At 37.6% G+C, this 26328-nt stretch overlaps 1 protein-coding gene and 1 long non-coding RNA gene across 5 annotated transcripts in view; one reads left to right on the top strand and one right to left on the bottom strand.

Moving 5' to 3' along the window:
• LOC127418018 (transcription factor COE1-A) overlaps positions 1-26328 on the top strand; it is a 161420-nt gene that overhangs the window by 131892 nt on the left and 3200 nt on the right. Inside the window, exons 11-16 of one of the 4 annotated variants that reach the window (XM_051658329.1) lie at positions 5780-5868; positions 16149-16214; positions 18506-18683; positions 20131-20310; positions 21876-22070; positions 23176-23244. In XM_051658329.1, coding sequence (XP_051514289.1) covers positions 5780-5868; positions 16149-16214; positions 18506-18683; positions 20131-20310; positions 21876-22070; positions 23176-23243 — 776 coding nt within the window. In that variant the 3' untranslated portion in view covers position 23244. Of the gene's footprint in view, positions 1-5779; positions 5869-16148; positions 16215-18505; positions 18684-20130; positions 20311-21875; positions 22071-23172; positions 23249-26328 lie in introns of those variants that run through there. The other 3 variants (XM_051658327.1, XM_051658328.1, XM_051658330.1) reach the window with 3 other exon arrangements.
• Positions 21964-26080, bottom strand: LOC127418020 (uncharacterized). Its single transcript, XR_007893355.1, has 3 exons — positions 25987-26080; positions 22899-23464; positions 21964-22098 (listed from the first exon to the last, which is right to left on the bottom strand). It is a non-coding gene; the product is annotated as an uncharacterized LOC127418020 (long non-coding RNA).

Here is a 26328-nt window from a genome sequence, read left to right as displayed (position 1 = left end):
GGCTTCTTGTTTTTCGCTTCTTGCTGTGTTTTCACATGTGCAGTAAGAGGTTTTTTGCGTTTTTATATGTTTCTGCTGTTGTAACCAAGGTCACATGGGTGGAGAAAAATAATATTAACCAATAATTTATTAGAATATGTTTCATGATCCAATTAAATCCAGATAGATAAGAATAAAGTCCCTACCCTACATATTTTCCTGCTAATATTCTCTATCACTCAAAATGCATAAAATTATGGAAGTTAAATAAGTTGTGAATCTTGTTTTATGTTGTCTTTATGCCACAGAAGCTGCACTGAAAAAATGTTCATTTAAATTTTAATTTTTAAAGATCTAAATGAAGTGGTTTTAATTAAGTCAAAAATATTTTTTAACATCACTGAATCAACCTGAATACATTAAGTTGTGTATAAACACAAACAAATCTAAGTTTAAGGGTTAGATCAGGTAAATATAACTCACTGAGGTAACAGTTACAGGTTACCACATTTTATAGCACCGTAGATATCTAGAACTTACAGCTACAATACATTAAGTTTTGTCAGGTGACCTAAAAAAAAGTGCTTTATGTTGTAACATCTAAATGAACTGGTTTTCAGTTAATTAGGTTACATCACTGAGTCAATTTTAAGGGTTAGACTTCCAGTGCTCTCACTTTCATTAAACTCTCGCCTATATCCATGTCAGAACTTTTGTGAAACTGCACAACATAGTCCTTCACTGAGCCTCGTCTATTCATTCATTATTACAAATTTCTAAAATCAGCCTCCCCCACCCCCATTCATGCTCCACTCGGCCGCTTCTGTGCTCTGCCCTGCTCCACACTTCCATATCCCTGTCTCCAAACCACCAACAGGCCTGATTACAGGCAGCCTATTTAGATATGATGTATTGTCAGCCGCGGGGTAGCTTTGAATCATTCTGTCACATTCGGCTGTTTTTGTTGTTCTTTCCTTCGCCGATAACTGTGGTCTGTTCTCCATCATGCCCCAGGATTGTTTTAACTGTTTTTTCGTCTTGCTCTTTAAGTAAACAGCCAGTCAATCACTGCGCAGAGTGAGTGACTGTGCATCCAGGTTGACACGGCAAGTGAGAGAGTTCAGGTTAATGCTGGCACTCAATCAGGGAGCCATTCAGCCCTACTGTGTTTCACTGCATGAAGACTGCTGTTAAGATCGGAGAAGTTATTAGCCAATGTCAACTGCTCTTTAATGAAGTTAGTGCTTATTTGTAAAAGTAAACATGACATTTTAGTGAGTACGTTGAGATGCAGGCATACCTTGCCTTTTTACAAATAACTTCTATAATTTCATGTACATTTCAGACTTCAAATTCAGGCTTAATGCAGGGGTTCCATGCACCTGTTTTTTTGAGGGGACACCAGTGAGATTTTCTTGCTCACTTGGTGCTTTAGGCATGAAGAGAACAGTTTTTTTATTTTATGCATATATACTGTATGCATAAAATAAATGTATAAGTACTTTATATAGGTTGATTCAGTTATTTATTTACTTGAATCAAACCAGTTTATATAGATGTTACCAAATGAACCACATTTTTTTCAGTGCAGTTTACTAGATCAACATTTGCTTGTTCTCCTAAAGTGATAGATCCCACCTGCCACTGGATGTTGTCCTGCTCTGTATTGTGAGGCACTGATCGACAGTCAGAGCTGCCTTGTTCCTCTGTGGAGGAGGGCCAGGCTGGGCACAGCTTGTGCTCAGAGCTCCAGGGGTCTGGTTCTGTCTGGGCCCTTGGCCATCTGAATCCACTCCACTGCACTGAGAGTCTGCCTACAGTCTGTCCTCTTAGCTGTGGAGCTGAGGGGAGCTGGGCTTACTCCTTCAGGAAACATCCAGGCTGCGGCCTACAGGGTAAACAGAAGGGAGGCCGGAAGAGAGAGGCTGTTATAGCTCTGCTTTTCCCCCAGCTTCAACAGAACAATTATCTGTGGGCCAGAGGACTTTAGTCCTCAATTGCAATTTTTTACTCCTCCTCTGTTGTGTTCGAGATTTGAAGCTTCAGGCTAAAGAAAAGCGGTCAGTCCATCAAGACAGAAGAAGAGAAAATAAGTGTGTGAGATAGAGAAAGCTAGTGAAAAGTAAACAACTATTAGAGTTATTTCTTAGGACCAGAGAGCCTTTGTTCTACAATGCCCGATATACAAATCTCTTTTTATTACAGTGCTTGAGTATTAATGTTGGAACTTGGCCTCTTCACCCATTTCAATATGGAATATATTTCATCAGCCGCTACAGCAACTGTGTCCAACTCATGTAATATTCACAAGATCGTTCTATTTGCTAATATTGCTAATATCAAGCACCAATTACTTTTTAAGTCTTGAAGTTAAAAGACATGGACCTCACTGTCATATATGGCAACATTTTTATTAAACACTTAAGTTAATGCAAGAGAGACCAATTTCTTTGAATCAAGCAATCATCTCTTGGGTGAGGGAGAAATAGGGCATGAGAGATACTATGACACTTGGTGCAAATAATTTTTGAGCCAGATATATAGCATGATATCATATTGTGGTATACAGTGGCCCCAAAAAGAATTCTGACACTTAAGACACACTTATAAATGTATGAATGCCATTGCATTAGAAAACAAGATACAGTTGTGCTCAAAAGTTTGCACACCCTGGCAGAAATTGTGAAATTTTGGCACTGATTTGGAAAATATGACTGATCATGCAAAAAAAAAAAAGTCTTTTATTTAAGGATAGTGAACATATGAAATCACCCAAATGGCCCTGATCAAAAGTTTACATACCCTTGAATGTTTGGCCTTGTTACAGACACACAAGGTGACACATACAGGTTTAAATGGCAATTAAAGGTTAATTTACCACACCTGTGGCTTTTAAAATTGCAGTTAGTGTCTGTGTATAAATAGTCAATGAGTTTGTTAGCTCTCATGTGGATGTACTGAGCAGGCTAGATACTGAGCCATGGGGAGCAGAAAGAAACTGTCAAAAGACCTGCATAACAAGGTAATGGAACTTTATAAAGATGGAAAAGGATATAAAAAGATATCCAAAGCCTTGAAAATGCCAGTCAGTACTGTTCAATCACTTATTAAGAAGTTGAAAATTCGGGGATCTCTTGATACAAGCCAAGGTCAGGTAGACCAAGAAAGATTTCAGCCACAACTGCCAGAAGAATTGTTCGTGATACAAAGAAAAACCCACAGGTAACCTCAGGAGGAATACAGGCTGCTCTGGAAAAAGACGGTGTGGTTGTTTCAAGGAGCACAATACAACGATACTTGAACAAACATGAGCTGCATGGTCGAGTTGCCAGAAAGAAGCCTTTACTGCGCCAATGCCACAAAAAAGCCTTGTTACAATATGCCCGACAACACCTTGACACGCCTCAAAGCTTCTGGCACATTGTAATTTGGAGTGACGAGACCAAAATAGAGCTTTATGGTCACAACCATATGCGCTATGTTTGGAGAGGGGTCAACAAGGCCTATAGTGAAAAGAATACCATCCCCATTATGAAGCATGGTGGTGGCTCACTGATGTTTTGGGAGTGTGTGAGCTCTAAAGGCACGGGAAATCTTGTGAAAATTTATGGCAAGATGAATGCAGCATGTTATCAGAAAATACTGGCAGACAATTTGCATTCTTCTGCACGAAAGCTGCGCATGGGACGCTCTTGGACTTTCCAGCAGGACAATGACCCTAAGCACAAGGTCAAGTTGTCCCTCCAGTGGTTACAGCAGAAAAAGGTGAAGGTCCTGGAGTGGCCATCACAGTCTCCTGACCTTAATATCATCAAGCCACTCTGGGGAGATCTCAAACGTGCGGTTCATGCAAGACGACCAAAGACTTTGCATGACCTGGAGGCATTTTGCCAAGACGAATGGGCAGCTATACCACCTGCAAGAATTTGGGGCTTCATAGACAACTATTACAAAAGACTGCACGCTGTCATTGATGCTAAAGGGGGCAATACACCGTATTAAGAACTAAGGATATGCAGACTTTTGCAGGGGCCATTTCATTTTTTTCTTTGTTGCCATGTTTTGTTTTATGATTTTGCCATTCTGTTATAACCTACAGTTGAATATGAATCCCATAAGAAATAAAAGAAATGTGTTTTGCCTGCTCACTGAAAATGGTACATATATTACCAATTCTCCAAGGGTATGCAAACTTTTGTGCACGACCAAGGGGCATTATTTGAAAGAAAGCAAAACATTTGACAAAAAGAAGTTTGTTAGGATTTAAATTATAAAACTATTGATATACTGTTCAAAATGATTACAAAAAGTATTTGGACACTTTCTTGTTGTCAAACTTAGCAGAACATGTCCATACAGTAGTTAATGTGATTAACTAAATCTGCAGATACTCTGCTAGGACACCTGTGTGAACTTGAGGGGAATTGACTTCATACATCCTCTATAAATCACCTTGGCACTAGTTGGTTAAACGTAATTGCAAACATGTCTCAGAAAAGTGTTAAATCTGAGAAAGAGTCTAGTATCATAGTATCTGGTATCTAGTATTATATATCTAGTATCTACTTTCATGCCATGTGGTGGTATTTTACTATCAAATTCATTATGAAAGTGTGTCTCGAATGTCCAAATACATTTTGAGGCCATTGTATGCTGCATATCAAATATCAAATATCTTAGCTAACAGATATATTTGTATACCTCTTACTTTCTCTTAACGAACCCACAGAAGGGCTCTGTGTGAATGTGCCCCAGAGGGCTGGAGCACCACAACAGATAAACACACAACAAGCTTAGTGGGCTGGTTCTGGAGAAAGACCCATTGTCTCAGTGTGAATGTCCCTCTCAGTCCAGGGAGGCTAGAAAAACATTGGGCCGAGCACCATGTGGTCCACCCATGCAGGATGTTTGGCCCTATCACACGGATCGGGTTTCTTTTTCAATATTATCTTATTGCTATGTCCTCAGCATGGATTCATGAAGCTGTCTGTAGGCCTCTGAGGAGTGGGAGGTGCCGCTCTACACAAATGAAAACTTTAATTGAATTATTTGCTCATAACAGAGGTCTATAGATTTGTTTTGCAGATTAGTGCTGTTTATACACAAAACAGAGGAGGTGAGTTTAAATCCAGCATTATTTGTTTTTGGAGTTTGCACTCTGTTAAAGGACACAGCAATTGTAAAATAGGTGCCTTGTACTTTGGAGATAAAAAGATCTGGCTCGTCATTATTTCTGTGCCAATCTCTACATTGCTCATTGTTACAAAAATCTTGATAACCTTTGAAAATGTTTTGCTGATGCATGATATCAATTGTACAATGCAGTTCTCATGTGTACATTGTGTGTGTGTTTAATGAGCAATTGTGGTGGTTGTATTTAGTCTTACGAAGATGCAGCAAAAGTTACATGCCTGTTAAACTGTCATTTTTGCATTGCAGTTGAATCTTTCAAGTTTGCAATGCTTTCCATGAGGTTTGTGTCATGTGCACTGGCTGTAAAAATAGTCAGTTAGGATCCATTCATACAAACTGCTCAGGTGTTGTTTTATTCATAAAGGGATGCCTTGTGGTTGCAAACTGTTAAAGCATTGTGGGAACATTTTGGCAGCTTGTTAGAAAACATAATATTTGATAGTTTACTTATAACTTTGCTGCTTTCTACTCTGCGATTTTTGAGAGCATATTGAGTTCTAAAGGAAATGACACCTATGTTTTATATACATTTCTTCCTAATGGTAATTACAGATGGGTGTTGAAATTCTCTGTGGTAACATGCTTGAATTCTCTTTTTCTCCTGCAGCACTGAATGAGCCTACTATTGACTACGGTTTCCAGCGGCTACAGAAGGTCATCCCAAGACACCCTGGTGACCCTGAGCGCTTACCAAAGGTCAGTCCTCTTACATATTAACTATTTTGCTGTTTCCTCTTTAATTTCACTCTTTCTTTTATTTTCATAGAGCAACTAACAAAAACACACTGGTGGTCCCTATTTCCATTTACGTCAGTAGTCTATTAATCTTTAGCTGAAACACAGTCTTGTTATTTGAACCATTCATTACTGACTCCTTCAGTTCAGTCATTATATACTGTATTTTCAAGTTGGCAATTTTATGCAGTTGTGTTCAGTACGCTCTGTGAAAGAAACTTAGTTGTGGACCCAGTTGGGTGTTTATTTCTCTTGCCATGCACAGTTCTTAAGGAGAGACAGGTCAAGTAAATGGATCCTTTGGGAGGGATAAATAAACATTACTTTATCTTGTTGTGCGTGTACTATATCCCTGAGCCCCGCTCCAGCAGCACCACTTAATAGTGTAAAAAAAAAAGAGTAATTATGGCTGGCTGGGCCTGCTCACACACAACCCCCACCAGGACTGACCTTGTGCCTGTTAGCAGCCCTCTATATCAGAGCTGGGCCATCAGTATTCATGGCCTATGAACCACCTACCAATCCATTACACCTCTACATGCCAAATTACAATGAGGGGTCAATGAATGCGGCATCAAACCAAAAGTCAATCTAGAGGAATCAGGCAAATGTAGAGTTGGTGGCCAAGTGGTTAAGGTGGGCCACTTATCTCTTGTGCCCCACACATATGAGGGTTCGAATCACAGGTTGAACATTATTGCAATAAAAGAAAAAACACTTACATTTTTAGTTTATTAGAAAAGGGGTCCAAAATCAACACGGGACAAGCAGAAAATGCAAGTAAAATGTGGCTTTGGCGAGTAAATAAAAGCCATTGTATTTTTAGTCTGACCCTAGCTGCTTTTTATCTGTAAATAAATTAAAGATTAAAGACAAATGTTCTACTAAAAGATAAGTGACTGTCGTGATTTAAACTTATGCCTTCAGATTATTTAACATCAGATTTTTTTATTTATTTTTTAAACAGAACTTAGCATAATGTTCCTTACATGAATACACCAAAATCAAAATATGGCAAAATCATGATGTATCTTTGTATTTTTGTGCATGTTGGCGTTCACAGTGAAAATGTACTGTTGTGACAGACACAAAGACCTGCGCATTTTTCTGAAAATATACAGTTAAAATGCTAAATAATTTAATTGCCATATATATAAAGTATATACTTATGTATGTATATATATATATATATATATATATATATATATATATATATATATATATATATATATATATCACACACACACACATACATACATAATTTATGTGTGTGTGTGTGTGTGTGTGTGTGTGTGTGTGTGTGTTTATCACGTAATAAAATCTATATGTAAAAAAAGTTATTTAATATGACTAAATTTCCCTGTCAAACAAAAGTAATTTTAATGGGTTAGATCAAGTATAAATAGATCCTTGAGGTAACAATGACAGGTTACCAATTATTTCCGTCCTTCATCTTCCTCTCTCATTTCTCTGTTTTTCCTTTCATTCTCTTCCCTCACTCTCCCCCTCACTTATCCTTTACGATCCTTCTCGTGTTAGTGTCCATTCCGCAGCTGGTGGGCAGAGAACAGATACTCTGTCTCCTGTCAGTGGGGCTAAAGAGGGCAGCAGCATTTGATCTTGGTCCCTAATGACACAGACATTGTCTGAATGCCTTCCTCTGCAGTCCCACAGTCTGAACCCAGTTACACATACACTGTATTGGAGCACTGTACTGACCCAGTCCCTGAAGGGCCCTTTAAAAATCACCAGCAGCCATATCTGTTGCCCGCCCTCCCAACATTGATGGGGACTATTACATTACCGGCTCATTGATGTCACTGATAAAGATACATAAATATCCCCTTATAATGAGATCGGGTTTCATGTCTATGCATGAAAACATTAATTGCTGGGCATTTAAAATAGCTCATTGTCACTTGCTTGTCCATCAGAGTTAAATGTGAAGTGTTTAACTTTATTTGATGTTAAAATAATTATCCCAGCTTAATACGCAGAGTAAGCTATTAGCAGGTTGACTTCCCCAAAGAGTGTAAACACTGTGGCTCTGTGGTGCTATCAAAGCATTGCTCTTATTGTTTGAGCATCTCAAACAGCCTGAATCAATGGTGGCTCAATCAGTGCTGCGATTTTGTGTTGGGACTGTCTGTTTGATCGACTAATAGCAGATTATTATATTTGCAATTCTGTTAGGTGACACTAGTGGAACAGGAATTATTTACTTCAGCTCTAAATGATTCCCTTGATATTTATTTTTTCCCTGGACTCATGACGAATCTGAATACATTAGATGAGTCATGGTCAGGGTTGCTTGTCACATCCTTCCCACTATTTTCAGCTTAAGGGAGGCAGTTCAGAATACACTCATGGCCCCACTCCCCAGAGAGCACACCTAACAGCAAGCCATATTTTTAACTGATTCCTTCCCTTTTAATGAATCTAGTGGAATGTTCCATTGGTTATGAACAACCCCACACTGATAGAGGTTCTGAATAAACAGGTAGGAATACTATTAGTCTGTCTTGCTGTATGAGATAGCTTCAGGGTCAGTTATTGGGAAAGTCTCTGAGGAAGCAGTTATAGTAGATGTAGGTTTGGTTATATTTGGATACTGAAATATAGTAGGGATAAAAATGCACGAGTGAAAATGCTTCTATTTCGCATTTTTCTAATTTAATATTTTGTATCATTACAAATGATTGTATGGCCAATTAGTTAATGTTCATATTCAAAGTATGTAGGTCACATTGAAAACAATAGCGCAAACCATTAGACAACGCATCAACATGTACAGCTTTAGTCTTGGGCCGTGACAGGCTGGCAGAGAGAGAGCGAGGCAGAGAACAAAAGGAACAGAGGAAGAGAGGGAGAGAATGAATGTGGTGATCCATCATTGTGAAGTCAGCTGTCCGGAGCTGCCTTCTCACAGGTCAGCCGATCGAAGGCACCACAGCCCTCACTTTATTACTGCTCGCACAATAATAATTGAGTCACCACAAGGGGGAAGAGGCAGCCATGGTAGCATTAGAAAGGGAGGAGAGGAAAGAAGGATGAGTAAATGAGAAATAATTTCTCCGTGTACCTCTACATGTCTGGTTGATTGTCGAGACAAGGTTTAGCAGAAGGATTTCACCCTGATTTTCCTCTAGTAGTTGAGGTTTAGGTCTTTCTCTCTTTCTTTCCCTCCCTTTCCTGTCTCTCCTCCTCTCGTTCTTACTCTCTCAGCGAGATATTAACAGCATTGTCTACTACGCCCAGCCACTCATTTCAGCACTATTGATTTTCCCCTTTATTGAAGCAATAACAGTTTGTTGACGGCACTTCTCTAAACTGCTGGACTCAATCACAGGTGAGGGCCAAGTGTGGAACATGGCAGGTTAACTTGTTTCTCTCAGTCCTTGAACAAGCATGCTACTATGTTACCCAGCAAATATATTACTCAGCAGTGGTTCAACAAGATGTTATTCTGTTGTATTTTGGGAAATTTAATTATCACATCTATAACACCTTTTTAAGGTGCACTCAGTAATTTTTGCCTTGTTAAAGTTTGTCCTCTAGTCTTAAGAAATGAGTAATACCTCTACTGTAAATTATGGAAAGTATGTTTAAAATGATTTACACTGACCATCTTATCAGTGGCCTAATAGCTGTTTTATTTTACATGTAGCAGGTCGCCTCTTGGGAGCCGCCATGTTGAGATCACATGACCAGCCGAATATAACTTGCTTTATCTGATAATCCCCCTTTTATCAGACTCATATAAATTAAAAAATAGTCATGACTTCAAAGCTCATTTATAACGTTTTTCGTTGCTGCCAAAGTTAATATACAGTACTGTGCAAAAGTTTTAGGCACATTAGATGTTTCACAAAATCTTTAGTCTCAAGATGGTTATTTTTTACCTTCTGCTTTTGTGTTAACAGGAAATATCTATTTTAGATTTTCTAACATTCCTTTTGCAAATAGAATAGAAGTAGAACAAGGAGTCCAGCAACAGAAGCAATTAAGACAACCTATGTGCATATAACTGTGGTAAGTTCCCCAAAAATACTTGGAAAAACCTATCTGCCAACAAACACATACACCTACTGTACATGCATGCATATATATATATATATATAGCATGGGTGGCTGTGGCTCAGGTGGTAGAGCGGGCTGTCCGCTAATCACAGGGTTAGCAGTTCGATTCCCAGCCCACATGCCAAAGTGTCCTTGGCCAAGACACTGAGCCCCAAGTTGCTCCCAATGGCAGGCTAGCATCTTGCATGGCAGCTCTGCTGTCATTGGTGTGTGTGGGTGAATAAGACACATTGTAAAGTGCTTTGTAAAACTGCTAAAGTTAAAAAAGGCACCATATAAGTGCAGACCATATACAGTATATTGTCATTGTCTTATGAAAAGCAGATATCTAAAAAAAAATTGAAAATACCATAATTAGTCACCTTTAGCACCATAAAAAGAATTCTACCATTGCACATCTGTTAGTGAACTGTTTGATACTTTAATTGGACTTACATGGATATTTGTTAGCGAACGTGGAAATATACAGTATTCTTATCATGGGTTCCAATGCCGCATGTTCTGTTACAGACTTGAGTCTAACTGTTCGTGTTCCCAGAACTCAGTTGGTAGGTTATTGATTGCTAGAGAATTTATTTTTGGATATAATCTGAGCTTTCAATTACTATTTTACATCAAAATCAGTTTTATGACTAGGGATTCTTGTCCAGTTGTTGAGTGGATATTTCGGTTTCGAGACGCATTTTCCGGGTCTAACCATAAATTCAGAATTAGCTTTCACTCACAGTTTTGCAAAGATGGAAACCTGGCAGCCATATATGGCTGATATAGTCTACTTTTTAAAGCCACCTGACGTTGTGAGTGCATGAATGGCTTTGGTTGTCAGGGAAATCACAGAGCCAGCTTGATGTAGGCAATCTCTTCACTACACTTCAGCTGGACAGATGAGGTAAATTAGCTGACGCTCTTCAAAACATAAGGGCGGGACATATGCGGTTTTGATGGACACTTCTCAAGGCCAATGGAGGTATTTGTTAAACAGATAGCCTGATTAAACATCTTTTCATTGGTTATTTCAGTGCACAAGTCAAACAGCAGGAAGAGGTCATTCGGCATATCCCGTCTGTGTTAAAAAGTCGAAATTGCCTAAAGTGGAGATACATGTTTTTCATTGGACAGTGACTATATGGTACATATTTCATATACTATTTATATTTTAGATTTTGTTCCTTCAAACAAAACAATTTTGCAAAATGTCAAAGCACATTTCACTGCCTACCAGACCATGTCTCTGACAGATAGAAGCTTTTTGTATGTGTGCTGGTTCAGTGATAATTATGATATTTGACGTCAAACCCACATATCTTGCATGACCTGAGTGTGAATTTGCTAATCTTGAGCAAAATAAATGTTTTGTTTTATTATCTTACAAAAGTTAATCAACTGAGCGGCCAAAAATATAAAGAAAGACATATTTATATTCTGTCCAAGGGGATTATTTGAAGCAAAAGTTCCTAATTGTGCAGTGAGCTCCAGAGGCAGAGGAAATGGCATCTCTCAATGCACCTGGCCTGTGTTCAGCACATCCAGACTGCGGCCTTGTTTGGTCTCTCTCCATCTCCTCTGTCAGTGTTTGTTTCTCACATTTTCCCTGTCACTTCACATCCACCTGATCTCCCTTTGGCTTCCTCCAAAGGGTCCACAATTCAGTCTATGCTTCCAGGAAAAGGCTCTTACCTCTGGGTAACAGAGCAGTATGCTCTTTATCCATTGCTGTGGGGAATCCATATGCCATCTGAATAGTGTTCTGTTTCTTAAACTGGACCAGCACACGTGTTTATCAAGATACTCCACTGAAACTTGCCTAAAAGTACTTGGGTCATTGAGTAGGAACTAGTGCTTAGTGCTTAATTTATTTGCTAAAGTTCGGTGGCTGCATTCTTACTGCGGAGACATGGACAGATAGGTTATTATTGACTTTCAGAGAGTAACCTTTGAGGCCCAGAGAGAATATGAATTATGCAATGAAGCCAAATTAGTAAAAGAGCACAGTGACTGATATTTATGATGGGCAGATATTGATAGATGGAAGACATGGGGAAGGAGGAAGATGTTGGGGGAGGGAAACTAAGAATATTTGATTTTTCATTTATAAGCATGGAAGATAAGTTATTGAGTTAAGCAATATGTTTGCTAGAGCGACTGAGCGAGCAAACTCAAATCTGCAAAAGTCAAAGAACCGAGCATCAGTTGTGTTCATACACATGAAATGGACATTCTGCTCTACTTCACTCATCTTTGGCCAATACGATGGTCAGATTCAGTCAATGCATGCTTTCATAAATTACACTGTGTTCCTCATGCAAAGTTAATTAACAAGTCTTCTGTGTGATAAACTTTACATATTGCCCAAACTTTGACTGAACCAGCAATAGTTTCTTTATTTCTGAAGAACACCATGTAGATATGTCATAATGTCTTGCATTATAACACCCCTATCCAAACCCCTTTACTGTGTTTACACTGCCCAATATATGAGAGCCCTCATTCATCATAATGGATTGCAGCCTTGGTGGGTATAAGCAGCATGACATTACACACAGGTGTGGTCACTTTGATCCAACAGTTTACAGTTATTGCAGACAGATAGAGGCATATGAGTCTATATGGTTAGCTTTCACAGATTATATGTACAGCCCACTTGGATTGTGTGCAGTTCCATTCTAATACTTTGTATATTTACAAATTGCAAGTACATGTTAAATGTATTAAAGTGTCTGTTTTCTATATTTTTGGGACATATGCAAACCAATTCTGACACACTAAAGACTGAGAATAGGCTATGTAGTGCTTATCAAAAGTCCACATTGAAAATCTGATTCAAAATCAAATTTAAATATGTAAAAACATTAAAAATGTTTATGGATAAAATAAATAAATAATAATAATAAAATCAACTATAGAAAACGTCTAAAATAAAATGAATTCGAAATATTTAAGATTCCTTTCGTTTTCTTGGTGATTAATCAAATAAGCAATTTTGTAACTTGTTAACTCAAAAGGTCAGTTTCAATGCTCTTTAGATCATTTTCAAATCATGCTGGGATAACATGGATCATCTAGTTTCCAAAAACTTGTGTTGTCCCTGCCAGCTTGGGTGCATGCTGTCATTAAAGCAAAAGGGGGGAATACCAAACACTGAGACATTCTGACGTTCTTGTAACTTTTTCCGTTTAACTCTTCACTCATATTGTTATGCTGATAACATAATTGGTAATTTATAAAAATATGTTAACTATCAAATTTGAAAAATGCAAAATAGAAGCATTTTCACAAATGGACTCTGGACTTTTGAACCCCACTGTATATATATAAATGAGTTTGTGACAACCCAGCCCTCATTGTGAGGGACCTCAGTTGAGCTAATAAAATCAGAACCTGCACAAGACCAGCAGTCCATGGGATCATGGGAGCAGAGCAGGAAGTATGATATCATCACTCTGCTGCTTTTCAGCATGAGTGACGATGGTGACCCCGCTGGTATTACTGCTCTAATAGAACATTAGGAGATGATAAAATTGCAAATGAACAAGCACAGGAATAAATTTATCATGTTTTTACAGGCCTGGCTTCCTTGTAAACGTGCAGACGCCATTGCCTTAACATTCCACATGTGACCTGGGCCTTATTTCATTTTTTCTGCAGTCCCCTTCCTAATGAATGTATATCATATTACCAACCACCATAATTTACACACAGGAACAGATTCAACGTCCGAAGCACATTAATGTGGAGGCTAGCCTAATGGTGCTGGGCTGTGCTGCTCTGTGGCTATTTGATATTATATATCTTCGAAATGCAACGCCTAGGGTTATTTGGTGGCACACTCATTCACATTTACAGTATATGAACTTCTGTATGTATTACTATGAATGTGTATATACATCTCAGCTTTCACACTGATGGAAAACAAAGCTGGAAAACACCTGTCTTAGCTAAAGGGATGCTCGAAATTGGTTGAAACAGGGATTGTGTCCTCATAGCTCATGGCTGTTGTGGCTTTAGCTATACTGAAATCGTGAGGAGTTTAACAATTCTGGTTCAGATTCCAATTCCTCTTAACAATTCCGGTTCCTTAGCAATTACATTCACAATTCTTATAGTATTTTTGAATAAGAAATACTTTTTGGGCAATATTACATTCATTACCCTTTATATATTTATTTATTTATATATTTATTTATTCATTCATTCATTCATTTTGATGAGAACATTTCTGATTTCATCATGACAGATATAAAAAAAATAATAATAATTCAAAGACAATTCTTATAAAAATTGTCTACACAGGCTTTTTAACGCAGCACAAGGGTAACATAAATTCAATCTAATGATTGTTCCTAACTACATATTATATATATATATATATATATATATATATATATATATATATATATATATATATATATATATATATATATATAATTATTATTATATCTTTTTTTTATTCCACTGAATTAGAACCGTTTTCCGGTTCCCAGCCCTAAAAGAGAGTGGATTTGGGGGGAGGATAGGGTCCAGGTTATGATGCTTCTGACTGATACGCAGCTATACAGATATGCAGATTCCGGATCAGGTTTCTTTCCTGTTTACCGCTCCTGGCTCCCTGCTCAGCCCTTACTGGAAGTCCTGCAACTCACCCAGGAAATGGGCTCTGCTTCCAGACACAGGGCCACCACACACGGCCCCTACTAATAGCATTTATTTGTTTATCTGGACAAACTTTTGGCCCCTTCCTTATTGGATATGCCCTCTCAACATATCTCTCCACCTTCTCCCCCACCCACCAATATTGTAATGACAGGATATCGATAGGTAGGAACGGTACCTTGCAACAACGGAGAGAGAGAGGGATAAAAACAGGAGAGAAAGTGTATGAGGTGCACAAAGAGCTATACTGAATAAATGACACAGTGCCGGTACAGCAGGGGACCCAGTCATGGACTAATGCTTCCCATCCCTTATGTATGTCATCCATCCCACAGAGAACCACCTCCGAGAGAGTGTAAAGGAGAAGAGAGCCCGCTGGAGTCACACATCCATACTAAAGCACCACTTTAGTCATCCCCAGGCTCCCACGCTTCTCTCAATCACCCGGCCCAAGTCTGGGCGAACAGAGATGGGCACCTCCCCTGCAAAGCACCCCTAACGAGGGGTTAACGCAGTGCCAGAGCTCCCATTATTGAGGGAATTTAGTACCTTAGACAGCACACTAAAAACCTTTTTTGCTTTGCTGACCCCCTCATCATGTTAGTGTCTGTGTGTTGCATCTGGGGCCGCCGAGGGGAGGTGTAGAGGGCTGATTGAAAGGCAATATGTCGGCTGGCAGGCAGGCACACATGCTCCAGGGCTTGTTCACAGCGAGGGTTACACACTGAGGGTGAGAACAATTTTCTGGTTGTCGCACCACGAGCTTATTTCCTCAGCACCACCACATTAACTTTTAAATAGGGTTCCGCTGGAGCTTCGGGGTTTGAAAAAGGAGAAGAGGGGTTAGAAGCAAGAAAATGAATACACAGAGTAAAGAACAGTGTAAATGTTTAATGTGTGAAAGGGATAGTAATAAATAGGTTTTCTGTTATGGAAGTGAAAGTTGATTACCTGGAGGGAAAATGGTGTTATTGTAGTCCACATCTACGGAACAGTCGTTTGCATGTACAAACATGTATGTATTTATTTTAAATGTGTTTGTATTCATGCATAATACATGGAATAGGTGTTTGTGTTATTCGTAGCAAGAACTAGATAAATTACAGTGGCTCTTGTGTGGCTAAAGGTGTGTTGTAAAACATCCGCAAATGCCAGTGTAATGGAATTGTGGTTTAGGCTCTTGGCTAGCAACCCCAAAGGTCACATTTTAGGACCTTGACAGGGGCGATCTATGAACTACAATAGTTTCTGCAATCCCCTGTTAGCATTGTGCCCTTTAGCAAGGCACTTAACTGGAGATTGTTCCAAGGGGACTGTCCCTGTAGTAAATGCACTGTAAGTTGCTTTGGGTGAAAACTGCCCGCCAAGTACCCAAACAGACTTGAAAATTGAATACATTGTGTTAGTTAATTGACTCAAAGGTGCTCACTAAAGAGGAGTTTGTTAACATTTGTGGTATTGACATATTGTGACAGATGTAAAGCTAAAGTGCTACCTATTTTCTCCAATAGGAGGTGATTTTGAAGAGGGCAGCAGACCTGGTGGAAGCTCTATATGGGATGCCACACAATAATCAGGTGAGATTCAGATAAAAACTGGACTGCCATCCGTAAACAATGACATGTAGTGCACACTGAATTAATTAAAGAAAAATGTGGTGTCAGATCAGTGTAAATAAATAATGAAACTATAATTTTCCACAAATCAAGGGTTTCCTTTTCTAGAGAAATAATAGCAGATAATATAGTTTAGTATTTGTTCTGAGTTTAGGAAACAAATGTCATTTCAGTGTTTTTTTATTTATTTATTTATTAAAAAGCAGTAACCTGCAGTTGTTACCTCAGTTTATTCCTACTTAATTTTATATTAAAAAATACTTTTATTTGGGTATAACCTAATTTGTCAGGTTGACAAAATACTTTTTTTAATGGAATAAAACCTAGTAAATTACCACATGAAGCACAGTTTTGGTTAACACAAAACATTTTTTCAGTGTAATTGAATTCAAACGATATTTACAATAAACATAACCAATAAATGTGCAAGATCAATTTTACTTTGCAAGCCACAGTAAAATGTACAAAATATCAAAACAAAGCAATACATCAATACAAAGCAATAAAGGGCAACATACTAGTGAGATAATGTGACAATGTTGCTATACTGTATGTGGTGCATGGAGAAAATGTGCATTAAAAATGGATTGGGATTGTCAGAAATCATCTGCGAGAACTAAAAAATAATAGGTACAAATTATATAGACAGAAGAAGATTTCAGAGCTTTAAAGGTGTTGTGTCATTCTCTAATATCCCCTAACATATTTCCTCAACATAAATCCCCCAACATAATTCCTCAAAAGCTCTCTCTCTCATTGGCTTGAAAAACCACAAGGGCATCTTCAATGTGAGATCAGTTATGAGCTGCGAGTGAGGGCATATGCTCATCGATTGCAGAGCAGAGCAGGAGTGCAATGGTGCTGAATTATTTAGGCTGGGCAGTGTATGGAGCATGACTCCAGTCATCAACCCACTAAAAGAGCTCCCTCTCAGGAGCCCCCTATCCCCCCAACCTCCATACGGTACTGTCATCTTTATGAGGGTGAATTATGATCAAATTCATGTCTCACCAAAATGTGCAGGCACCCAATTAATGTTGTGCTCTTGTTGGACTGGATCTCTTCAAGATTTTCAATATATCTAATTCTCATGGATCTTGTTAACAGTCTATTGATGTGCTCGCTTACTGCTCATAAGATTCATATGATCATCTTTGAAGAAGTGTGTTTATTTGGCAACTCAATCTCTACATCAGTCATGTTCACAAGTCTCTGACGCAGAGTCCAAGTGAAGTCTCAAGTCTTTCAAGGACAAGTCTAAGTCAAGTCTCAAGTGTTAGTGTTTTGTTACGAGTCCAAGTCAAGTCTCTAATCCTTTTTGGTTGCAGGTTAATGTCATAAACCCTGTTGCTGGACAGTTAATTTAATATAGGAAAAAAGAGCGACAAATAGAGCATGGGAGACTTTCTTTTAGCAAAGCAATGTTATATATGCACAAAAAATATTTTTTCATTGTAGACGTGTTGTGCACAAGTCTCCAATTTGGAGTCCATGTCAATTCTCAAGTCAATTACTTGCGAGTCTAAGTCAAGTCAGTTTTTTATGGGACTTAAGTGCAACTTGTGTCCAAGTCTCAGAATTGAGTCTCCATCTCTGCTCTACATACAACCCTCTTATAGACGGTATAGGTTTCCAGTGTGTAGGAATCTTTTTTCCACGTTCAATTAAAATACTAAATAACAAGGTATAGAGGTCAAATTAATAAATTTTCAAATATATATCAATTTGATGTATGTCTTTTCTTTTAGGTATTTGATGTTGCATAATGTTTTACTGTATATGGTATTATTGTTACTGTTATGTAGTATAATACTGTAGTATACTAGTCTATAGTATTTGTTTTATATACAGTATACGTTTTGCAATGTATTTTTATTGGGTAAATAATAAGATCATATATCATCTTGTAATAATACCAAAAATCCTCATCTCTCCTTGTGAAAGATGTTTTACGTGGTATTATTTACAGCTTTTATTTATGTAACAATTTAAAAGAGAGTGACAATTTATTGTGTAGAGCAGCATAGATTCCAAGAGGAGCAATAAAGTACATTTTTCAGTATCATCACAAAGGCACATTAAAGCTCATATCTCGGTTCACATAAATCTATGCCCCATTAAATAAGCCTTATTTTTTTTTTTATTTCCCATGTTATCCTATTTCTTCATTGCTTTGCACTTATTTCCTTACTAGAGTTGTAAAAAATTTGGAAAATGGCTCTCTTTAACCTGTTTTGTGTTTATCTTAACAGGAGATAATTCTGAAAAGAGCAGCAGATATTGCAGAGGCGCTCTACAATGTCCCACGGAGTCACAACCAGTTGCCAGGTCTGGCCAACAGCTCAGTCCATGCTGGCATGATGGGAGTCAACTCTTTCCACAGTCAGCTCGCAGTCAATGTGTCAGAGTCCACACAAGCTGCCAATCAGGGTGAGCAGAATATTTTGGGAATTACAGAATTACTGAGATAACTCTTTAGCTGTTATGATTGACTCTGATATTAAAGAAGTTTCTGCTTGAGTGTGTATGCTTGTGTGTGTGAGTGGGGGGGGGGGGGGGGTGCAGGTTTAGGTGGTTTACTGGGACTTTTTTTTAGGTTACAAACTGGTAATTACAAGGGTATTATGCTATAAATGTGGTTTATGAGGACATTTCTTGTGTCCCCATAATTCAAATCGCTTAAAAAACATACTAAATTATGTTTTTTGGAAAATGTAAAAATGAAGAAAGTTTTTTGTGAGGGTTAGGTTTAGGGGTAGGTGATAGAATCTATAGTTTGTACAGTATAAAAATCATTATGTCTGTGGAGAGTCCTCATAAGGATAGCTGCACCAATGTGTGTGTGTGTGTGTGTGTGTGTACGAAAAATGGAGTGCAAAAGAGAGAGAAAGAAATATACAAAGGGAGAGGGAAGTGGGAGAAAACGACAGAGATAGACAGCATACAGACAGATACAAGCTTTCAGCAATGCTCCCTGAACCGCCAGGCTACTTTACCTCAGCATTACTTGGCCTCTGCGACAGTGAATGATTTGTGTTAAGTCAGCAGTAATCTATCAGTGGTCTGATGAAAGGGAGAATGAATAGTAAGCAAAGCTGAGATGAGCGCTGCCTTTGTACCAGACAGTGGGGACTCCTGGAGCGAGAACTTCCTGCTGCTTTTACCCATGTCAGCGTTTCATGTCCTGATGTGTATTTATAGTCCATATCCTCCTCTTGTCCTTTTTGCCTCTTCTCTGCCTCCATATGCTACTGACCCACTCATTTTCTTGCACACTTTTCCAGAAATAGTGTTTTGGGAAGATAATGTCAGTCTGATTCATTAAGGTGCAGTACAGACCCTGTGAAATGTATTTGTGTTTCCTTTTCATTTTCCAAATTTATGTTGGTTCCTTAAGGGAATAGTTTACTTAAAAATGAAAATTGTCATAATTTTCTCACCTTCATGTCGTTCCATTTTCTTTCTGATGTAGAACAAAAAAAGTGAATTTTATTGAATGTTTACTTGAAAATTATTAAATAAATAATATATTAAAATGAATAGGGCTGTCAATCTCTAAAATGACAACAACAAAAAAAAGCACCATGAAAGTGTCATGTACTGTACTGTAAGTCCATATGACTCCAAATTGCATTGCATCTAATGGAATCACATTTGATTTGAGAGCTACAAATTAAATAACAGCTACAATTCTTTCTGTTTGTTACACAAAGCTATTGTACAGCTTTAGAATACTTGGAATATGGACAACGTGAGTGTGTGTAAATGATTATAGAATTATCATATTTTGTGTAAACTATTCCTTTAATTTTCTCTTATTTCTCACTATATATTTCATGTATGACTCCTGTCATGCCTATGTGTGTATTTGTTTCAGGTTTTAATCGGAACACGAGCAGTGTATCCCCTCACGGTTACGTACCCAGCTCGACACCCCAGCAAAGTAGCTACAGCACCGTCTCTACCAGTATGAACGGATACGGCAACACCGGCATGACCACACTGGGAGGATCGCCCAACTTCCTCAACGGTTCTGCTGCCAACTCTCCTTATGCCAGTAAGTACTGATCTCTTTGCCTTTCTCTATCTCTTTTTCACTCTAACTGTTTGTTTTACAAGTCTGGCTAACACTATAGCTGTCGGAATCATTTACACACTGCAAATGAGCTTTCATACAGCATTCATCAGTGCATTACTGTCATTGCAATAAATCTGACTAGATCTGGGCAATGAGGAATCATGGATCACTTGAGGGTACCTAGTTTTGAGTGACAAATCAACAGCTGCATTGGTGAGCAATTGTGGTTTATTGTATAATACTATCCAAATGAATCCAACACTTGTATATTGCATTAGCTTACAGATCATTCACGTTTGGAAAAGTCTAACAGCTTGATAATAGTGAAATACTAAGGCTGGCTATAGACATATGTTAATAGAACAGCTATTATTGTGTCTGTCTCTTGAAGAGCAGAAATAAAATCCCACCCTTTCCTTTTTTTCAGCCTTGATCAGACCCTGCCATAATGCTTAGCCATTCGTGTAACACCAATCTTCTTGCGTGGCTTCTAAATTAAAGCGTCTTAATTAAATCAATAAACTAATTGCAGGAGAAGCAATTCAACTTCGGTACTTTGATTCCGAGATGTTAACAAGTATTTTAACTGGCTCACTGACTCCACGCTGACACTTTCAATCAATGCAGGAGAGCAGCCTTTGTGGGCTCCAATTTTCATTAATTGATTAGTTTGGCCTTCATAAATGGATTATGACACTATCAGGAGAATTTACTTGGGAAAGTGCCATAAAATGTAAGCGCGGAATAATAACAACAATAAAGGTAGAGCAGGATATAAGAGTGTGGCTGAAATACGACAGTAGTAATTGTAAAATCGTTGGAAGGGGAAATGCTCTTAATGTTTTAATAGACAAAAGGAGAGCTGGTGGAGATGGAGCAGGGGAGGAACCAGCACTTGTGTTGTTCAGCAAGGATCTTTGAAGCTCATGCTTTTTAAACATCCAGTCAACGAAGAATATAAAACAGGGGCTAATTGTTAAAAATGAATAATCTTACAATCTGTGTTAGTGTGTGTATTAATTTATTTTTAAATAAAATAATTTTAAAATGATAATTGTTATTTTTATGGTGATTGTTATTATGATGATGAAAATGCTTGGGTTATGATTTATTTTTCCTGATTGATCAAATATATATATATATATATATATATATATATATATATAAGATAAAATAGATAGCAAAAAATAAAAATTTGACAATTCATGTTAATAAGGTAATTGCATTTTTTTTTTGTTACCTAATTTATAATAGTTTATAAAAATGACATGCTGGACAGAGTACATTACAAAATGTTACATTCCTCATCCAAATAAATAAATAAATAAATAATAGACAACTTAGGTATACAGTCCATTATGAAGAGTGCCTTTTTTTGTTCTGTAAGTGTCATAGTTTAATTAGCATTACCATTGCCATCAACAGTTGCCTAAGGTATTAAATAATCTGTGTTCGGTCCCTTTCTGTTGTCCATATGCTGTAGGACTTTGAGCTATATCTGCGCCTATCCGCTCTCCTTACCCATCCTCATTTCCTTCCTTCAGTTGTTCCTTCCAGTCCCACCATGGCCTCTTCCACCAGTCTTCCCTCCAACTGCAGCAGTTCCTCTGGTATCTTCTCTTTCTCTCCGGCCAACATGGTTTCTGCAGTTAAACAGAAGAGCGCCTTTGCTCCTGTTGTGCGGCCCCAGGCTTCGCCGCCCCCCACCTGCACCAGTGCCAATGGCAATGGCCTCCAAGGTTAGCAGAATGTGAAGCATGATACATCCTGGTTAATTGCAAGAGGATGCTATTATTTCTAAATTCTGATTGGTTGAGCCAAATTTAAAGCTGTTGTAAAATGTTGATAAACACACACATTTACAATACATTCAATATGAAACTGCCAAGTCACTACATTGTTTGGCAACCGCAAACAGCCTGCAGTTAGTATAATGAACTGTTTTACTTTTAGGGAAGCATGTTTATTCCAATTATTATTAAAAATAAATTGAACAGTTTATTGAACATTGGTGTCTTTTATCATATTACTGTTTCTGCCATTGTATAAAAGCAATAAGAGTCATGAGAGTCCATGCATTACAGTGATTTTACCATGGGTAAGGAGGTAAGAGCCCCCCTTTCTTATAATGTTGTGTGTACTTTTTAGTCAAAAGTAGTGTGATACAATACATTTGTATTCTTGTAATCAGATTACAGTAACTGACTTTCAATTAAGTTTTACTTTCAAATACATTACTTGGGTTACACACATTTCTAAAATAATATAATTTATGTCAAATACATTTAAAACATGAATTATGTTCATATGTACATCTGTTTGTGTTTCAGTGATAGCAAAAGGGTGTGCGAGTCATTGTAAGAAAGAAACACATGGTTCTGAGTGTATGATTTGCATAGGACAATTTTTTGAGCTGAAAAGCTTTTCTGTGAAAAGTGTTTTAGAAAGTAACTTAAAAGTAAAATAATATGATTACTTTTTCAATGCAGTGATTAGTAAAGTAATATGATTACAATTTTAGATAAGTAATTAGTTATTTGTAGTGGATTACTTTTAAAATAACTTACCCAACAATGTTCATGGTAAAATCACTGTAACGTATGCCTTTTCATGGCTTGTTTGATTTTGCAGAGTTAAGTCTCCATCTATTTCTAAAGTGTCTAATGTACAAGCGTAATATCTAACACTTTGACAGCTGTCAGTTTTTCCTAACTTGCAGTAATCTGTTTTTATGTTTGCTGCTCTGTGACCCAGTTCCTCTTTCTGCACTTAAAAAATAATTCTCTTTCTGTTTCCTTCATCTTCCTTCCCCTTCTCCCTGCTCCCTCACTCTGCTTCCAGTAGATCAATCTTTTGTGGACTCCAGCAAGTACTCCAGTGCCAGCTCCCTGCAGGGACTGGCCTTCTCCTGAAGTACGTTACACCTGTCTCACACTCTTTCTTCATCATCCTGTCTTTCTATCCATTATCCCATCCATCAGCATGACTGTCAGGGCGTCCTCTCCCTCATACTCCTCACTTCTGCTCAGTCACTGGGGGCCTGCTTTGTGTCACGAAGAGCATGCCATATGTGTTTCATTTCCTGCCTGACTTCCTGTTTCCTGTGTCAGCTCTTCTCCAGGTTTGGTTGTGGCTGTGGAGTGCATTGTATACAGGCTGTTGTCAGTTAACTAACCATAAGACATTTACCATCCACTAATATAAACATCTAAAAAAAACACACACACACACACACACAACTGCACAACCTGTCTTGTTTATCAATGAAAACTTACAATGGTGGTCAAATGTTCAAGTCCACATTGAAAATATGGAAATATGACATAAAATTAATAAGAAATATTTCAGATTCTGCACTTTTTCTAGGTCACTAATTTAATAAGCAAATTCGGCTTTTATCATGCTATGCACTAAAAAGCTCAGATTTTCTTACTTCTGTTGAAGCACACAAGAGGGTCCTTTGAAACATTTTCAAAAATATAGCTTGGAGAACATACTGTAGATCATCATGTTGCACAAACCTGTCGAGTCCATGCCAGCTCAGGTGCATGCTGTTATTAAAGCAAAAGAGGGACAAACTGTACCAAATACTAAGAAATTCTGAAGTTCATGTTAATTTTTGTACAATTTGTAACTGAAAAAAATAAAATAAAAAAAATATTTTCATAGGATGTCTCAGACTTCAGAACCAATGTTGGGTGTCATTCGATTACCAAGTAATTAGTTACAGCAATATAATTACTTTTTAGTTTAATAAAGTATTGTAACACATTACATTTTAAATTCTTGTAATCAGATTACAGTTACTGACTTTCAATTAATGTAATTTTAAATACATTACGAGGGTTACACATTTTTCAAAAATAATATTATGTAGAATACATTTAGAAACCTGAATTATATTTGTCTATGTACATACTGTATGTACATCTGTTTTTGTTTCTGTGACAGCTGAAGGGTGTGTGCCACTTTAAGAGTCATTGTAAGGGAGAAATGTGTGGTGCTGAGGGTACAACATGCATGCAACAACAAGGAGGTGGAATTCATTGAGAAAAGTAATCTGATTACAATTTAAGAGAAGTAATTTGTAATTTGTATTGGATTACTTTTTTAAGTACCTTACCTAACACTGTTCAGAACCCCACTGCCTGTTCACTGTTATCGGAAATTTACCACTGATTTAAAACAATTTCTCTCTACATAGCATTTGGCCCTTGATGTTAATCTTTAATATCTAGACATCACATTGAGAGAATCCATACAATATAAAAGTAATTGAGTATTTGGGGCAGACATCTCTTATCTGCGAGTGTGGAGTGCTTCCTCCCTGTGTGTTGATATGCACTCAGCACTCTGACCTGATGACAGATTGCTGGTCACCACTCATTTTTTTTCCATTCCAAATGTGCCAGAGACACTCAGGAAATAACCCAGGAATTAGAGATGAGGGACCAGATATAGGAAATCAATAGGAAGCCAATATGTTACATGAAAAATCTAGTGCAATGATGTGGCCTGATGAAGGTGGGGAAGGATGGAGAGAGAGAGACACTGTTCAATGCTCATGGGAGTTCCTTTCTCTTGGCCGATAATGAATATAACAGATAGCTATGCTGCACTGAACATACAGTTGTTTAATGTTTGAGGAACAAAAATTATTTATCTAAGCTAAAGCTATTTTTGTTTAAATGTTGGCAGGCAAGTTAATTTGGGTCAGACAATGTATACACTGCATGCACTTTTATTAGTGTTGCTGTTTGTTTGCAATTTGTCTCGTAGAAATGACGTCTATATAAATGTGTGGGTCGGTCCCCTTAGGCACATGAAGTAAACACTGTTGCTCACAGAAATGCACACAAAGCCCTACAATGTAAAAACTGAAAAAGTAAATGTAGCTGTGGAGTGCAGTATACAAGGGATTTTGTGAGTTAACTAACCTTAAGTCAGTTAACATGTACACAAATATAAAAATCTAAACTGTCTAGGACATATTTCACCCCAAAATCAAGATTAAAAATAAGAAATTATATTTTAAATAAGGAAAATTAAGTGTATTTTAAGACTGTTTGGATTTTTTTTTTTTTTTTTTATTGTTGCAACATGTAACAAAAATCTCATTCTCATTTATTGTTGTAATACAGTATAAAAAATACTTTGTGTAACATCCAAATTAACTGGTTTTATTTATTTATTCAGTTAAAAACATTACTCAGTATGACTGAATCAACTGGATTTAATTGGGATACACCAATGAAAGTAATTTTAAAGGGTCAGATATGGTAGAAATAGCTCCTTAAGAGAACACATGCACAGATCCACTTTTTACAGTGTACTGAGTGTGTCCTCTACATTCATGTTGTAAATGCACTCACTTACCCATAGTCATGTCCTTTGACTGTAAGAATTTCCTGGTTGTCTCATCTGAACCTATGGAGCTTTGTCCTCATGGGAGAGAGGCATTAGCTAATGTGTTGCAAAGCCATCCTATAGTGTTATCACTAATTGGATTGATAAATTGTTCATATAATGGCTCCCTGATGGGGAGACTGATATACAGCCTGTAAAGCAAGTCACTATTTATCCTGACAATGACACCAATTAAACACGGAGGACCTGCAACCTCTGTGGTTCATACAGAATAAAGATGATCCTTACCCACTCACGGGGAATAGTACATCCTTCTGATTAATGTACAACTTCACTGTGATCGAAAGCACTGAGAATTATTGCTGTACAGGATAAGGGTCCCTTTAACATTCGACTGCACTCATTTAGTGTTTCTTGGTTCCTCCTTCACTTGATTGAAGCCATATTTCTACCCTCAGTGACACTCTGTTTGTTCTTCTTTTGTTTGGATGTGATCCATGTACATTGTCTTTTTACTTTCTTTCTTCTTCTTTTTTTTGTGTGTGTGTGTGTGTGTGTGTGTGTGATAATTTAAAGGAATAGTTCATGCAAAAAGGAAAATTCTCTCATCATTTACTCACCCTTATGTCA

This window comes from Myxocyprinus asiaticus, chromosome 27 (assembly GCF_019703515.2).
Source record: "Myxocyprinus asiaticus isolate MX2 ecotype Aquarium Trade chromosome 27, UBuf_Myxa_2, whole genome shotgun sequence".
In the NCBI taxonomy this organism is placed as follows: domain Eukaryota; kingdom Metazoa; phylum Chordata; class Actinopteri; order Cypriniformes; family Catostomidae; genus Myxocyprinus; species Myxocyprinus asiaticus.
Note: the sequence above shows the minus strand (reverse complement) of the source record. Positions and strands in the feature narration are given on the sequence as shown.